Source organism: Elephas maximus, chromosome 25 (genome assembly GCF_024166365.1).
Source record: "Elephas maximus indicus isolate mEleMax1 chromosome 25, mEleMax1 primary haplotype, whole genome shotgun sequence".
In the NCBI taxonomy this organism is placed as follows: domain Eukaryota; kingdom Metazoa; phylum Chordata; class Mammalia; order Proboscidea; family Elephantidae; genus Elephas; species Elephas maximus.
The window spans coordinates 5662944-5679772 of record NC_064843.1 but is presented as its reverse complement, the minus strand read 5'-3'; the positions used below and the strand labels follow the sequence as shown (position 1 = coordinate 5679772).

At 53.4% G+C, this 16829-nt stretch overlaps 1 protein-coding gene across 2 annotated transcripts in view; it reads left to right on the top strand.

Annotated features, from left to right (window-relative positions):
* The window catches only part of OSBPL2 (oxysterol binding protein like 2), a 57164-nt gene extending 41141 nt beyond the window's left edge, over positions 1 to 16023 (top strand). For both annotated transcript variants that reach the window (XM_049869119.1, XM_049869118.1), the window contains exons 9-14: positions 1654 to 1743; positions 3762 to 3885; positions 9643 to 9771; positions 10711 to 10834; positions 12077 to 12167; positions 14639 to 16023. In XM_049869119.1, the coding sequence (XP_049725076.1) occupies positions 1654 to 1743; positions 3762 to 3885; positions 9643 to 9771; positions 10711 to 10834; positions 12077 to 12167; positions 14639 to 14741 (661 nt within the window). In that variant the 3' untranslated portion in view covers positions 14742 to 16023. The remainder of the gene's footprint in view (positions 1 to 1653; positions 1744 to 3761; positions 3886 to 9642; positions 9772 to 10710; positions 10835 to 12076; positions 12168 to 14638) is intronic.
* Positions 16024 to 16829: the final 806 nt, after the last annotated feature.

Sequence of the window (16829 nt, the reverse complement as noted above, 5' to 3'; positions counted from 1 at the left end):
ATCAATTGATAAAATCATGTGATTGTTGTCTTTTGTTTTATTTATGTGGTGGATTACATTAATTGTTTTTCTAACGTTGAACCATCCCCTGCATACCTGGTATGAATCCCACTTGGTCATGCTGAGTTATTTTTTTTTGATATGTTGTTGAATTCTATTGGCTAGAAGTTTGTTGAGGATTTTTGCATCTACGTTCATGAGGGATATAGGTCTATAATTTTCTTTTCTTGTGGTGTCTTTACCTGGTTTTGGTATCAGGGATATGCTGGCTTCATAGAATGAGTTTGGTAGTATTCTGTCCTTTTCTGTGCTGTGAAATACCTTTAGTAGTAGTGGTGTTAACTCTTCTCTGAAAGTTTGGTAGAACTCTGCAGTGAAGCTGTCCAGACCAGGGCTTTTTTTTGTTCGGAGTTTTTTATGACCTTTTCCACCTCTTCTTTTGTTATAGGTCTATTTAGTTGTTCTACCTCTGTTTGTGTTAGTTTAGGTAGGTAGTGTGTTTCTAGGAATTCATCCATTTTTTCTAGGTTTTCAAATTTGTTTGAGTATAATTTTTCGTAGTAATCTGATATGATTCTTTTAATTTCAGTTGGGTCTGTTGTAATATTGCCCATCTCATTTCTTATTCGGGTTATTTGCTTCCTCTCCTGTTTTTCTTTTGTCAGTTTGGCCAGTGGTTTATCAATTTTGTTGATTTTTTTTTTCAAAAAAACCAGCTTTTGGTCTTGTTAATTCTTTCAGTTGTTTTTCTGTTTTCTATTTCATTTAGTTCAGCTCTAATTTTTATTATTTGTTTTCTTCTGGTGCCTGTGGGTTTCTTTTGTTGCTCTCTTTCTATTTGTTCAAGTTGTCGGGATAATTCTTTGATTTTGGCCCTTTCTTCTTTTACGATGTATGCATTTATTGATATAAATTGGCCTCTGAGCACCACTTTTGCTGTGTCCCAAAGATTGTGATAGTGTTTTCATTCTCATTGGCTTCTCTGAATTTCGTTATTCCATCCTTAATGTCTTCTCTAATCCAGTCTTTTTTAAGCAGGGTATTGTTCAGTTTCCAAGTGTTTGACTTCTTTTCCCTGCTTTTCCTGTTATTGATTTCCACTTTTATGGCCTTATGGTCAGAGAAGATGCTTTGTAATATTCAATGTTTTGGATTCTGCTGAGGCTTGCTTTATGACCTAATATGTGGTCTATTCTAGAGAATGTTCCATGTGCGCTAGAGAAGAAAGTATACTTGGTTGCTGTTGGGTGGAGTGTTCTGTATATGTGTACGCCCCTCGTGGTTAATTTATTTTGGCACTTTAAACAACACTGAAGAACAACGCTTGCTGGGTGAGCGTGTAGTGGCCGTCCTCAGTGTTATCCTTCCTCTGCCTTAGAGTGCTTTGTCCCTGGGATTTGAGGCTTGTTGGCTTCCTTCATATGGCCTCATCGAGTGCGACTTACACATCATGGCGGTCACCCATCTTCAGTGTACCCTTTGTGACCTCTGTCAACCCTCAGCACAGCCAACCTTTGGACATCCTCCTCAACCCAAAAAGAGCCCTTGATCCTGTTGCACCCCATCCCCTGCCCACCCCTAATCTATGTCCATCTCTGCAGAGGGGTGCTCTGGAATGTCTGTCCCACGGTCATGTTTGTGTTTGTCCCCCAGGACTGGAGATAAGTGTGTGCTTCACTTCAAGTCGTGTGGGCTGTTTGGGAAGGAGCTGCACAAGGTCGAAGGGCACATCCAGGACAAGAAGTAGGTTACTCCCGCGTGCCCGCCCAGACCCCCAGACCCCAGACATGCTGCGTGCGTACTGCCCACCCACACTTTACAAGGACAGCTCCCTACTGGGCAGGAGAGGAAACAGGGGCCACGATTTCCATGTGATTCCCAGAGTAGGGGGTGGTTGAAGCCCACTCTTTTCTTGAGGCTAAAAGATCTGGGTCCTTTTTCCCTTAATAAATGTGGAGAGAGCCGGACATTTGCACCAAGAGAGCCCTGCCAGTGAACGGGGCGTCACCTCATGCTGCAGCCTGGCCACGTATTCTCTCTGCACATCCATGGCCTGGCATCAGGCAGAACCCAAACCAGCCTGTGTGGGCTCTGCTTCCATGTGGCCCGGCACCAGGCAGAGCCCAAACCAGCCTGTTCGGGCTCCGTTTCCATATGGCCAGCCCAGTGCATTCTCCAAGCCAGGACCTTCACAGAGTCTTGTGAGCCAAGAAATGGCCAGTCGTGTCCTAACACATTTTCTGTTCCCCGCCCCCCCCAACTTTTGGGTTAATTCTCTTATCTGTTGAGTCTCAGATTTATTGTTTCCTTGCCAATAAGGAATTTAGGGCATATACTGCTGAGATTCCTTCCAGCTCAGACACTGAGCATTTGCCATTAGAAGCCCTGCCTGCTTTACTCTCTTAGGACATGAGAAGCTCGCTGGTTCAAACAGCCTGTGAAATGCTTTAGAGCTCAGGCTCTGACCATGCCACACTCAGCTCGTGTACCTTAAAGACAGCAGTCTTGTCGATGAGAATAGGACCAGCCAGCGCAGCAAGCAGTTTCTGTCCCTTGGGGCCAGCTGTGGGAAGCGCAGGGGACGAGGTTTCCCGTTCACAGCAGTGGGTGTTGTGTGCAAGCCCGTTCTGGTTTTCTGTCCATAAATTTGAGTGTGTTCTCTTTTAAAAGGGTGTCTTGTGGAGAGAAAGAGTCCACCATGCAGGCTAGGGTGCATGCCTATGGTGCCGGCCCCCCCAGCCTGAGCCCCTGCGGCACTGGTGCCCTCCCAGGATGTCACGAGGCTGTCAGAGCATGCATGCGGTTCTCCCCCAGGAAAATGCAAACAGATCCCCTCACTGTACTGACATCTGTTCTTTGAACACAGTCACCTTTGGGAAGCAGGCAGGACCTCTGGTGGCTGGTCTGTAGAGATCTCTAGGTTATTACTGAGAGAAAACAGCTGGCGGGCAACCAGAACGTAGGTGCGGTCCGTTGTGTGGCTGAAAAGGTGAGGCAGACAGCAGCCAGGGTGGGAACAGGTGTGGCAGACAGCAGCCAGTGAGAACAGATGCAGCAGATGGCAGCCAGTGTGGGAACAAGCGTGGCAGACGGCAGCCAGTGTGGGAACAGGTGCGGCAGGCGGCACCCAGTGTGGGAACGGGTGCGGCAGACGGCAGCCAGTGTGCGAACAGGTGTGGCAGACAGCAGCCAGTGTGTGAACGGGTGCGGCAGACGGCAGCCAGTGTGGGAATGGGTGTGGCAGACGGCAGCCAGTGAGAACGGATGTGACAGACGGCAGCCAGTGTGGGTGGGAACAGGTGCGGCAGACGGCAGCCAGTGTGGGAACGGGTGCGGCAGACGGCAGCCAGCATGGGAACAGCTGCTTATGTGACAATAGAACAGGGTCTGATGGACACGCAGTATGTAAACATTAAATGTATTTAAAATGATGATTAGATGGGCACAGAGAGTTTTCAGTTAAAAAAAATTACACTCTTTTTCTCCTCTTGGCTCTGCCACTCCTCCTTCACGGCTCCTGTTCCTTCATGTTCTTTTCTGCCATGGTGTCTCAGAAGTCGGAATACTTCCGACTGGCACGAGTAAGGGTTCTAAGATGGAAATCATCATCTTTGTATTTATCCAGAGGTATTCCAAAATGTATGAGAAGACAGGCCAAAACAAGAATCTTAACCCATAATCAGGGTTAGGGTGCAGCATATTTAGATGAACAGTTTATAATTACTATTAAACTGGTTTAAAAAATTCTCTTTTGATTACAGCAAAAAGAAGCTCTTTATGATCTATGGGAAATGGACGGAGTGTTTGTGGGGCATAGATCCTGTTTCATATGAGTCCTTCAAGAAGCAGGAGAGAAGAGGCGATCACCTCAAAAAGACAAAGCCGGTAAGGTGCCCACTCCAGGGCAATGGTCCTGGGCAGAGCACGGCCCTGGAGGTGGGCGAGGGTGTCCTGAGCCAGTGCTTAGAAACGAGCACTGTGCCTATCACTGTGGACAGTGAAGGAGTCAGGACGCGTCTGTCACAGTGAATGAGTGAAGGAGTCTGGATGAGTGAAAGATGAGGGAGTCAGAATGTGTCTGTCACAGTGAACGAGTGAGGGAGTCAGGATACGTCTGTCACAGTGAAAAATGAGGGAGTCAGGGTGCGTCCGTCACAGTGAACGAGTGAGGGAGTCAGGATGCGTCCGTCACAGTGAACGAGTGAGGGAGTCAGGATGCGTCTGTCACAGTGAACGAGTGAGGGAGTCAGGATGCGTCTGTCACAGTGAACGAGTGAGGGAGTCAGGATGCGTCTGTCACAGTGAAAAATGAGGGAGTCAGGATGCGTCTGTCACAGTGAAAAATGAGGGAGTCAGGATACGTCTGTCACAGTGAAAAATGAGGGAGTCAGGATGCGTCTGTCACAGTGAACAAGTGAGGGAGTCAGGGTGCGTCTGTCACAGTGAACAAGTGAGGGAGTCAGGGTGCGTCTGTCACAGTGAATGAGTGAGGGAGTCTGGATGAGTGAAAGATGAGGGAGTCAGAATGTGTCTGTCACAGTGAACGAGTGAGGGAGTCAGGATACGTCTGTCACAGTGAAAAATGAGGGAGTCAGGGTGCGTCCGTCACAGTGAACGAGTGAGGGAGTCAGGATGCGTCCGTCACAGTGAACGAGTGAGGGAGTCAGGATGCGTCTGTCACAGTGAACGAGTGAGGGAGTCAGGATGCGTCTGTCACAGTGAACGAGTGAGGGAGTCAGGATGCGTCTGTCACAGTGAAAAATGAGGGAGTCAGGATGCGTCTGTCACAGTGAAAAATGAGGGAGTCAGGATACGTCTGTCACAGTGAAAAATGAGGGAGTCAGGATGCGTCTGTCACAGTGAACAAGTGAGGGAGTCAGGGTGCGTCTGTCACAGTGAACAAGTGAGGGAGTCAGGGTGCGTCTGTCACAGTGAATGAGTGAAGGAGTCTGGATGAGTGAAAGATGAGGGAGTCAGAATGTGTCTGTCACAGTGAACGAGTGAGGGAGTCAGGATACGTCTGTCACAGTGAAAAATGAGGGAGTCAGGGTGCGTCCGTCACAGTGAACGAGTGAGGGAGTCAGGATGCGTCCGTCACAGTGAACGAGTGAGGGAGTCAGGATGCGTCTGTCACAGTGAACGAGTGAGGGAGTCAGGATGCGTCTGTCACAGTGAACGAGTGAGGGAGTCAGGATGCGTCTGTCACAGTGAAAAATGAGGGAGTCAGGATGCGTCTGTCACAGTGAAAAATGAGGGAGTCAGGATACGTCTGTCACAGTGAAAAATGAGGGAGTCAGGATGCGTCTGTCACAGTGAACAAGTGAGGGAGTCAGGGTGCGTCTGTCACAGTGAACAAGTGAGGGAGTCAGGGTGCGTCTGTCACAGTGAACAAGTGAGGGAGTCTGGATGCGTCTGTCACAGTGAACAAGTGAGGGAGTCGGGATGCGTCTGTCACAGTGAACAAGTGAGGGAGTCGGGATGTGTCTGTCACAGTGAACAAGTGAGGGAGTCGGGATGCATCTGTCACAGTGAGTAAGGGAGTCATGATGTGTCTGTCACAGTGAACACTGCGGGAGTCAGGATGTGTCTGTTACAATGCAACTGCCTGTCAGGGTCCTGGTACTGGTTATGGAATTTATGTGTACTTACACTGAGTCGAAGCTGAGTTGTAAACTGTGGCTCCAAGATTTCCTGGGTCTGAGTCTGTTCTCCCAAGCCTGGAGGTATCCGAGGGAACCGTGTTTAAGACCATTTCTTTCTGGAAGCTCCATGTTTTTGTTTCTTCTTAATAAAGCTCCTCTTTTCCTTTACCTGACGTAGCCTAGGCCTATTTAAAAAATCAAGTGAATGTCTTTTCTTTTTTTCTTAGCTCTGAGCACCAGATAATACATTTAACAGTCAGAAAGCGCTGGAAAGGATTTTCCTTCTGGAGCTTTGGATTACTGATTGTCTTAAGACTACATAGTTATTCCTGAGCTTAAAATCAGAAGTGATAGTTCAAAAGAAGTATCACATTTTTCTAGATAATAAGTTGGAATGGACCAAACTTAGCAAGAATACTCAACCTCTCCGGGAGCTGCATTGTTGCCTGTGCTGGTGTTTCATGCATGTTTTTAGGCATTTCTTTTTTTAATTTATTTATTGTGCTTTAGGTGAAAGTTTACAAATCAAGTCAGCCTTCCATACACAAAGCCATACACACCCCTCCGTGTGCTCCCAGCTGCTCTCCCCTAATGAGACAGCACATTCCTCCTCTCCACTCCATATTCCCCGTGTCCATTCAACTGGCTCCTATCCCCCTCTTCCTTCTCATCTCACCTCCAGCCAGGAGTTGGTCTCATAGTCTCATGTATCTCCTTGAGCACGAAGTTCACTCCTCATCAGCATCATTGTCTGTCTTATAGTCCAGGCCAATCCCTGTCCGTAGAGTTGGTTTGGGGAATGGTTCCAATCTTGGGCTATCAAAGGGTCTAGGGACCATGACCATCAGGGTCCCTCTGGTCTCATCAGACCATTAAGCCTGGTCTTTTTATGAGAATTTAAGATCTGCATCCCACTGTTCTCCTGCTCCATTAGGGATTCTCTGTTGTGTTCCCTGGCAGGGCAGTGATTGGTGGTAGCCGGGCACCATCTAGTTCTTCGGGTCTCAGGCTGATGGAGTCTCTGGTTTATGTGGCCCTTTTCGTCTCTTGGTCTCGTCTTTACTGTATGTCTTTGGTGTTCTTCATGCTCCTTTGCTCCAGGTGGGTTGAGACCAATTGATGCATCTTAGATGGCTGCTTGCTAGCATTTAAGACCCCAGACGCCTCTCACCAAAGTTGAATGCAGACCATTTTCTTAATACATTTTGTTACGCCAGTTGACCTAGATGTCCCCTGAAACCATGGTCCCCAGACCCCCGTACCTGCTACTCTGGCCTTCGAAGCGTTTGGTTGCATTGAGGAAACTTCTTTTGCTTTTGGTTTAGTCCAGTTGTGCTGACCTCCCTGTGTTGTGCATATTTAGGCATCTTTTCTAACAACGCTCTTTTACTTAAGAAAAAGTAAAGTTCCACTTAAAGATCTTACAGACTTAGGATGCTCAGTTTATTTACTGATGTCTTTTCAGGCTTCTGGTTTGTTGTTCCTCTATCCAGCCCAGAAGCGAGAGAGTGTTGTACATGAGTTCTTATCCTTGAGCTGTGTCTGTGTTTAGCTGCTGGCCCCAGATCAAGCAGCCTGTAGCCAGCAGTAACTAAGCCCCACTGGTGTCAGGTGGAGACTGCTAAGCTTTGTTTTTTATTTTCATGTTCTCCCTCAGCAGCTGCATTTCATAGTCACATTCTTCTTTCTGGGGAGCCCTGGTGGCACAGTGGCTAAGAGCTCGGCTGTTAACTAAAAGTACGGCAGTTCAAATCCAACAGCTGCTCCTTGGAAACCTAATGGGGCAATTCTGCTCTGTCCTATAGGGTCATTATGAGTCAGAATCGACTCAATGGGAACGGATTTTCTTCTTCCAGTTCCCACTGATTTTACAAAATAAATGTAACGGTTGTCTCTCTTTATTGAGCTACATTCTGTGGCTGACGTTCAGTCTGGAAATCTCCAGATACAAGCCTGTCTTGGTCGAGAGCAGGCGTGGACCATTAGGTATGGCTTTTCAGCCATGGAATTGTATGGTTTAGGAGAGTCCCATGGACGTGGACCAGATGTGCTGTTCTAGAAGGAGGCGCGCCATCAAGCTGTTAGGGCTCAGCAGGGCACGTTGTTGATGTTGCTGGTCGTTTTGCCACAAGGAAAGCCTGTGTGACCGTTGGCGTCCTGTCCCCTCCTCAGGAGTGAGTACAAACGCATGGTGCTGTCACCTGCAGAGAGGGTGTTAGCCACTTTAGGAACAGGACGTCCGGTCCCATCTGGTGAACAGACAGTGTGCAGGGTGGGGGGCGCGTTTTCCCTTAGTTAGGAAAAAAGGGAAAGACAGCGACAGTTTTGATCTGCTCAGTGACGCAGCAACTGTCTGGAATTGCTTTGAGGACCACTCTCCTCCCTGGGGTGACGCTGCCTGCCCCCGCCTCCCCGCCCCGTGACCAGCCTGCCCCCGCCTCCCCGCCCCGTGACCAGCCTGGGCCCCCCGCCCCGTGACCAGCCTGGGCCCCCCGCCCCGTGACCAGCCTGCCCCCGCCTCCCCGCCCCGTGACCAGCCTGGGCCCCCCGCCCCGTGACCAGCCTGGGCCCCCCGCCCCGTGACCAGCCTGGGCCCCCCGCCCTGTGACCAGCCTGGGCCCCCTGCCCCGTGACCAGCCTGGGCCCCCCGCCCCGTGACCAGCCTGGGCCCCCCGCCCCGTGACCAGCCTGGGCCCCCCGCCCTGTGACCAGCCTGGGCCCCCTGCCCCGTGACCAGCCTGGCCTCCCCGCCCCGTGACCACCCTGGCCTCCCCGCCCCGTGACCAGCCTGGGCCCCCCGCCCCGTGACCACCCTGGCCTCCCCGCCCCGTGACCACCCTGGCCTCCCCGCCCCGTGACCAGCCTGGGCCCCCTGCCCCGTGACCAGCCTGGCCTCCCCGCCCCGTGACCACCCTGGCCTCCCCGCCCCGTGACCAGCCTGGGCCCCCCGCCCCGTGACCAGCCTGGGCCCCCCGCCCCGTGACCACCCTGGCCTCCCCGCCCCGTGACCAGCCTGCCCCCCCGCCCCGTGACCAGCCTGGGCCCCCCGCCCCGTGACCACCCTGGGCCCCCCGCCCCGTGACCAGCCTGGGCCCCCCGCCCCGTGACCAGCCTGGGCCCCCCGCCCCGTGACCACCCTGGCCTCCCCGCCCCGTGACCAGCCTGGGCCCCCCGCCCCGTGACCACCCTGGCCTCCCCGCCCCGTGACCAGCCTGCCCCCCACCCCGTGACCACCCTGGCCTCCCCGCCCCGTGACCAGCCTGGGCCCCCGCCTCCGTGACCAGCCTGCCCCCCGCCTCCCCGCCCCGTGACCAGCCTGGGCCCCCCGCCCCGTGACCAGCCTGGCCTCCCCGCCCCGTGACCAGCCTGGGCCCCCCGCCCCGTGACCAGCCTGGGCCCCCCGCCCCGTGACCACCCTGGCCTCCCCGTCCCGTGACCAGCCTGGGCCCCCCGCCCCGTGACCACCCTGGCCTCCCCGCCCCGTGACCAGCCTGGGCCCCCCGCCCCGTGACCAGCCTGGGCCCCCCGCCCCGTGACCAGCCTGGGCCCCCCGCCCCGTGACCAGCCTGCCCCCCGCCTCCCCGCCCCGTGACCACCCTGGCCTCCCCGCCCCGTGACCAGCCTGCCCCCCGCCCCGTGACCAGCCTGGGCCCCCTGCCCCGTGACCACCCTGGCCTCCCCGCCCCGTGACCAGCCTGCCCCCCGCCTCCCCGCCCCGTGACCAGCCTGGGCCCCCCGCCCCGTGACCACCCTGGCCTCCCCGCCCCGTGACCAGCCTGCCCCCCGCCTCCCAGCACTGTGACCAGCCTGGGCCCCCCGCCCCGTGACCACCCTGGCCTCCCCACCCCGTGACCAGCCTGCCCCCCAACTCCCAGCACTGTGACCAGCCTGGGCCCCCCGCCCCGTGACCACCCTGGCCTCCCCGCCCCGTGACCACCCTGGCCTCCCCGCCCCGTGACCAGCCTGCCCCCCGACTCCGTGACCAGCAGCTCTCTTGCAGGACACCACCTCTGAGAAGGCCGACAGCGATGTGGCTGACAACGTGCCAGAGACGCAGGAGACAGTGCAGGTGATCCCAGGCAGCAGGCTGCTCTGGAGGATCAACACGCGGCCACCCAACTCGGCCCAGGTCTGTGTCCCTGCTCCTTCTCACTCAACCCCGTCTATCTGTCTGTCTGCAGACCAGACCCGCTGTGCCTGTCCATCTCTCAGTGGTTTTCAGGAATTCTTTACAAGGTCCCATCCCTCCGCTAGGTGAGGTGCACAGTTGCTGAGTTCTGGCTGGGGCCTGGGCCCACCCAGCTCTGTTGCTGTGGGGAAGCCGCAGGCAGCAGTGGGCACAGACCCCAGAGAGCTGGTGTGCGTTAGGAGGGGACGTGCCGTGGAAAGCATGGACCACCCAGGGAGGGGCTGGGGTGCTGGGGCCTCCGGGGGGTGTGGGTGCTGAGCCGGGATGCACAGGAGGGGAGGGGCCTCATGGGCCGCTGGGGGGAGGGGACAGCAGGAAGGTCCCTGTGGGGGCGGCTGGCGTGCTCAGGTGGCGGCAGTGGGGATCAGGGCGTGGGGCTCTGTTGGCTCTGAGTGGCCCAGGCTGCTCATGGAGGGTAGATTCCAGAGGGGCAGGTAGGAGGCAGTGGGGCGGGAGGAGGGAGGAGGGAGGTGAGGGAGAGGCGGGAGACTGCTGAGGTGGGAGGCTGTGGGGATCCGCATGGACTCGGCAGGTTTCTCCTGGATCCCAGAGATGTAGATAGTTGATGCGCTGCAGTGAGGGAGAAGGCTGGACATCCTGGGCAGGGGTGTGTCCTGGACCGGGAAGTGTCCCCCATGGACAAGCCCTGGGATGGCCCCCATGGCAGGGGCACATGGTGGAGGAGCTGCTGTGGAGATTGAGGGGGTGGAAGGGAGTCTGCAGGGGAGGTGCACACCCAGCAGGAAAGGAGCCCCTGCCATGCAGGCTGAGGAGGCACCAGGGCATCACGCATTTCGGTGACAGGGGCAGACTCGCCTGTGACTAAGCACTCCTGTTGAGGAGATCACCCCTGGTCACCCTCCCCACCTGTGTCTGCAGATGTACAACTTCACCAGCTTCACTGTGAGCCTCAATGAGCTACAGGCAGGCATGAAGGAGATCCTGCCCCCCACGGACTGCCGCCTGCGCCCCGACATCCGTGGCATGGAGAACGGCCACATGGGTATGTGTGCCACCTGGCCCCAACGCACTGCATGCACCCTTGGCGATTCGGAAGGATTTTAGAGCAGGGCTGCCCACCCTTGAGGAGATCCATGAGATGGCCTCCTTGTGGTGCAAGGCCGCCCCACCACACAACGCCAGCCTCCTCTCACCAGGCACCAGCACGCATAGGTCTCTAGACAGTGCTGCTCAGCCCGCAAGGGGAGCCTTAAACCCCCAGCCTGCCACCAACTGTCCCTCAGTAAATACCACGAAAGTAAATGACCAGAAAAATGAAGTGGAGACTGTATACAAAGTGCAAGCCCAGATTTTTATTGAGAGACTCAGTCAACATAAGGCCGTGTAGTAAAGACCACACACGCCATTTGTTGCTGTCCCCTTGGCCATCCTCGTCGCCCTGTTGCAGGAGGGGCTCTGTGCACCTGTAGCCGTAGCTACGACTGCGTACCTTTGTTCTCAACTTTAGCGAGCTCTGTGCCCCTCAGTGCTGGCGTTTTACTGTGGCAGGCTTGCTCTCGCTTCTTCACCACTCCAAGTGGGCTGTGTCCTAACCCTGGGCTTGGCCGTGAGGACATTTCAGTGGAAAGCCACCCTCCAGCCTCAGGCGACGGCAGGAATGGAAGGAGAGGGTGGAAGGCAAGCTCAGCCAGTGCAGGATAGCCACTTCTTAACTTTGATCCACAAGAAAGCAAACGGTGCCTCACAGTAAGAATTCATCATCAGTCTTTCCTCAGAATCCACTTCACAGCTCATCCTGTGAGGTTAGGGTTACATGCAGTTCATCTCTTCATGAGCCAGTGGGCTCTGAGTTTTGCCCACTCCGGGTCACTGTTGGCGAGCTGTCCCCACCGCACGCCCGCATGCCGTGGCCGTGGTTCCAAGTGTTTGCTGGTGAGCCGGAGTCCCGCAGAGCGTGCTTTGGGCAGCATTGTTCTGGAACACAGCTGTCTCCTCCCTGCCACCCTCAGCCACACGGTGGGGCACTGCTCCCCGCACAGGGGCCTGGCAGGCTGTGGTCTCAGTCACACACTTCCCTCAGCGTTCACCATTGTGTCTGGTTTCCTGATTACAAAACGTGCCCTCCAGTCTTCTTACCGAAGTGTGACCTTTAATCTCAGACCTGCAGATGTGTGAGGGTGTTCTGATTCCTGCCTCCTTTAGCCATTGTCTCCTTTTGAGTGAAAAACAAGGCTTCACTGTCAACCCGGTTCCTTACCCCAAGGCCTGTCTGCTTGGGCCCTAGATCTGGCGAGCCGAGAGAAGGAGCGCCTAGAAGAGAAGCAGAGGGAAGCCCGGAGGGGGCGGGCCAGAGAGGAGACTGCGTGGCGGACGAGGTGAGGCGCCCAGTGGCCCCTGTCTCCCCTTGTTGAGAGAAACAGGTTCATGGTTTCACAGTGACCGTGGTGCTGGCAGCCTACCACATGCCCCGTGTTGGCCCCTGTACAGATAAAGAAGCTGAGTCTCAGGGGTTAGCACTGAGCCCAAGAGCAGCAGCTGGGCAGAGCGGGTGCCTGGGGCAGGTCACCCGACTCAGTGAGTTTGCTCCAAGCCCGTCTTCTCAAGTGGGGCTCGTTTGAAAAGGCAGCGCAGCCCAAAACTGAGCCCCTGACTGGAGGAAGGTGCCACTTACCAGACGAAATGCTGGGCCAAGGGACATGTATGCAATGAAAACTCCCTGAGAAGCCATGTGCTGATTGGAATGTCGGTGCCCGTGACACCTCACAGCGCACTGTTTTCTGTACAGCACGCTGTCTTCTGTACAGCACGCATGGGAGACAGCAGCCTGAGGGCCACGCCACAGCACACCACGTCATGCCACAGCACACCACGTCACATCACGTGACTCCACATCGTGCCACACGTCACACCATGTCCCATCACGCCACATCACGCCGCGCCACAGCACACCATGTCATGCCACACCACTTGCACCACAGCATGTCATACCGCACCGCACGACATCACATCACGCCACACCACCACATGCCACGTCACACCGCGCCACTCCACACTATGTCAAATCACACCACACCACGTCATGGCACACCACATCACACCACACCACGTCACGCCACAGCAGGTCATGTGGTACAGGAAGAACGAGGCTGTATCCCAGGTCCCTCCATTCAGCCCCTGCTTTCCTCACCACCCTTGTTGACAGCTGTCACGCACAGTAACCAGGAAGGGCTTCGCTGTGGAGATCAGGTGCGGTCAGTCACGCTAAGATGTGGTGTTTCTACACTAGGGCATGCACGCACGTGTGTGGTTGATATGCCATTACTCAGGCTGGTCTGCGTGTAGTAGAGCTGACACATCACAGCTGCTGAGGACCTCAGTCTTCTTTCTTACTGAGGCCTCTTAAATAGTTGTATTTCATTTGTTGTTCTTTGATAGTCATAATGTGAACATCCATTTAATAGAGATTCAATCAATAAAGCACTGTAGTACTCAAGCATAATTTAAAAATACATGTATGTATGTTAAGAATTTTACTCTTATAAAGTCTCTTTGGATGTTATTGAGCAGTTGTAATTGGTACTTTTTCCTGTCAGGCTAGATGCTTTATAGCATTAATTTTCAAGACCTCTGATACCTGTACGTGACTGATGGCCTGGGTTTCTGATGTAATTAGTACACTCACTCCTCACTTATTGAGATGGTTAGGTTCCAGAGACCAGCTCGTTGTACGAAAATAGGCATTATGCAGAAATGGAGGGTGACCGCGGCATTACCTAACTGCCAAGTTACATCATTACCCATAAACACCCATTGCTGTCAGGTTGATTCTGACTCACAGCAACCCTACAGGACAGCGTAGAACTGCCGCATAGGGCTTCCAAGGAGTGGTTGGTGGATTTGAACTGCCAGCCTTTTGGTTAGCAGCTGACCTGTTAACCGCTGTGCCACCAGGGCTCCTACATCATTCCATAATTACCAAACCACAGACAATCACAGCCTAGCCAAGCTGACACCCAGACTTAACCGTCAAAGCCAGTGTTAACTCTCACCTTGCACCTTGGCGTTCGTTACTGCCAGATGTATGTCGTCATGCACAGAACAGTCAGTAGATTTTTTTTACTATTGTCATAAATGCAGATGTTGGATAACAAGGTAGCCAATAAGTGAGTAGTAGCTGTATTATGCTTTTAAGGGTTTGTTACTTGGAATTTGCCTTTGTTCAAAGAAAAACCAATTGAAAATAGTTATGCTTTCTTCATTCTGCTTTAAGTGTTCAATTCAAAAAAATGTATTGTGAAAATGATATTTTGTCCTTAGAAATAAATACTTCTCCTTCGATAGCCTCCCCAGCATACACGTGGTGGTAAACTGCAAACAGGCTTGAGCCATTCTCATGGCAGCAATCAGGTGCTTCTGAACAGAGGCAGTGGGGACTGGAAATTAGGCTTCCTGTCCAGTTACTTGGATGCCTGAGTCTGGGCGAGGTGCTATTATCTTCTCTCTGCCCTCAGTCTCTCTCCTAGTCCCCAATTTAAAACAAAAACAACAGAGTCTGCTGTAGATGAAAGAAGGCCTTCTTTCCTGAGGTGCCGTGTTACCCAGGGTCCCCTGACTGTTCTGGGATGTGGGCTGGGTTTGAGGTAGTGGCGTGGTGGGTGTGCGTGGGTCAGAGCGCCGATAGAGTGTGCTCGGTCCTTCTCAGCAGAAGTGTGACCCGAGGCTGCACTTTGGAGGCTGATGGATACACTAGGGCTCATCAGAGGGCAGGTGGTTGTGGGCAAGATGCAACCAGCAGGTGCTTGGTTTCCAGCCGTCTTTCTCATCGACCCCCATTTGTGTCCTGCAGGTGGTTTTACCAAGGCAACAACCCGTACACGGGGACTCCCGACTGGCTCTACGCTGGGGGCTACTTCGAGCGGAACTTCTCGGACTGCCCAGACATCTACTGAGGGATCGAGGGCCCTGGGGCCTGAGAGGCTGGACGCCCCTCATGCTGGCCACTCCGGCGCTTCGGTCACAGTCGAAACCAGCTTTTCTAATGCCCGAGTTCACGGAGATTGCGTCATCCCTGATCAAGGATTCCATTCTAATTAACTTTTGATTGCCAAAAATTTTCCTACTGTTGCAGTCTCTTCATAAAGCTTCACTTGAGAGCATCATGTTTCGTTACGGTTTAAACAGGAAAATCCTTTCAGTCCCCTTGTATGTGACAGATCGGCTGTGGCTTTTTTAGCTCATGGCACCTCTTCATTACGGGATCTGTCACTAAACGAAGTAGAGGAAGGGGCCCACATCCCTCCCTAGAGTGCAGTGGCAAAGCATCCCTGAACGTGCTTACACTCGACCAGCCAGGGAAAGGTGTATCTCGGAAGCCATCCTGCAAGGAGCTTATAAAGGCCAGCGGCTTCTTTAAAATTATGTAATTCAGAAGCGAGAATTAGCAAGCACCTGACTGAATGAAATGGGAAGTTGTCAGATTCTGTATTTTTTATCAGTCTTCAATAATGTAAAGAGTACTGTTAAAATATTTAAGTTAAACGACTAGTACTTGAATAGTATTTTGCTGAAGAGCAAGATCTACATCAGTCAGCAGCTGTTCCCTGTCCAAAGTAAAGCGTCACCACCACAGCCCAGAATCGCCAGGAAGAAAGAAAACACCAAGACCACACCCAGCTGCTCAGCGTCAGCCCAGCCTCCCGCCACGTCTGCTCCCGCCCGGCCTCCTGTCCGCTCCTGCCCAGCCGAAGGCTTAGTTCCCTGTGGACAAACCCTGCGCCTCCGGAGGAGTCATTTGCCAGCACCTTGCGTGTAGCCATAGCACTTGTGTTTCTGTGGTCCCCAGTATGCATGTCTGGAGCATAAGACACGCACATCTGGTTGTATACCCGGGGAGACACGAAGGCAGAGTCTACTTAGGATGGCAAATTAAAGTTATTTAACGAAAAACAGGCGTGTTCACCTCAGCCTTCATCTTTATCAAGCGACTTATTTCCTTTATGTAGAAAGTCAGCACCGTGTCGTGGTAGAGCTCTTTGCATCAAAGACAATCTGTTGTGCTTGCATGCACACACACGCACACAGGCACACAGCACGTGTGCACACCCACACGCATGCACATGCACACACATACACGCATGCACAGTTGTGTGGTGTGTGGGCTCCTGAGTCGGGCGTCTCCGGATGAGAGGGTGTCATTACTGTGTGTCTAGGTTAACGGTGGCATTTGTAATTAAACACTTTTTAAAATCAACCTGTTTTGAAAGCTTTGATTTTACAGCACTGGAAGCCGGAGCAGCAGTGCTGGGCCACGTTTGGGCCTTGTCCAGCACATCTGAGGTGTGAGGTTTTCAGTCCTCCTCGCTGCGACAGGAAGGCCCTGCACGCTCGGGCCAAGGGCACCTGTGCCCGTCAGGCCACGCCGTGAGGGGGTCACTGCCAGGGAAAGGTCAGTGGGCAGTGTCCCAGGCAGAACCCCAAACGTCTCAGACAGCTGTATTTAGGGTGCTTTAATGACTTCTTGTCGGTCATTCCACCTCTTGCTGCCTACTAGGTTTCCCAGTAAGGCTGACATTTCCACCGCCTTTCTTCCGCCCAGGCTGTCGGTGTCCTGGAGCCGGTCAGTGGTTGGCCTCGTGCACGTGGGCGGGCGTGCTCTCCATGTGTAATTCCAAAGTAGCAGGATAGGAAGGCTAAGACAAGAACCAGGTCAGCGTTCACACGAGTTATTTTAACTTTTGCTCACAGTTTTTTTTTTTTTTACTGCTGGTTCTGCAAACATAAAAAGGCTAGTGCCTAAACTTCGTCACCTTGACAGTTACTGAATGTCAAATGTTTGTCTATGATAAAGAGTTTCTTGGTGTACAAGGCTTTTTAAAAGATGACCCCCACTAATAGTGTGATTTGACCTGTGTGGAAATGACTTCCTCAGTGGCCTGGACACAGAAGACCCCGTGCCTCACTACAAGTCAGCTTTTAACTCAAGAGTGTTCTGGAGTAAAAAGCATAGCAAGTTTTTCCCAACAGAGCTGAATATTCTG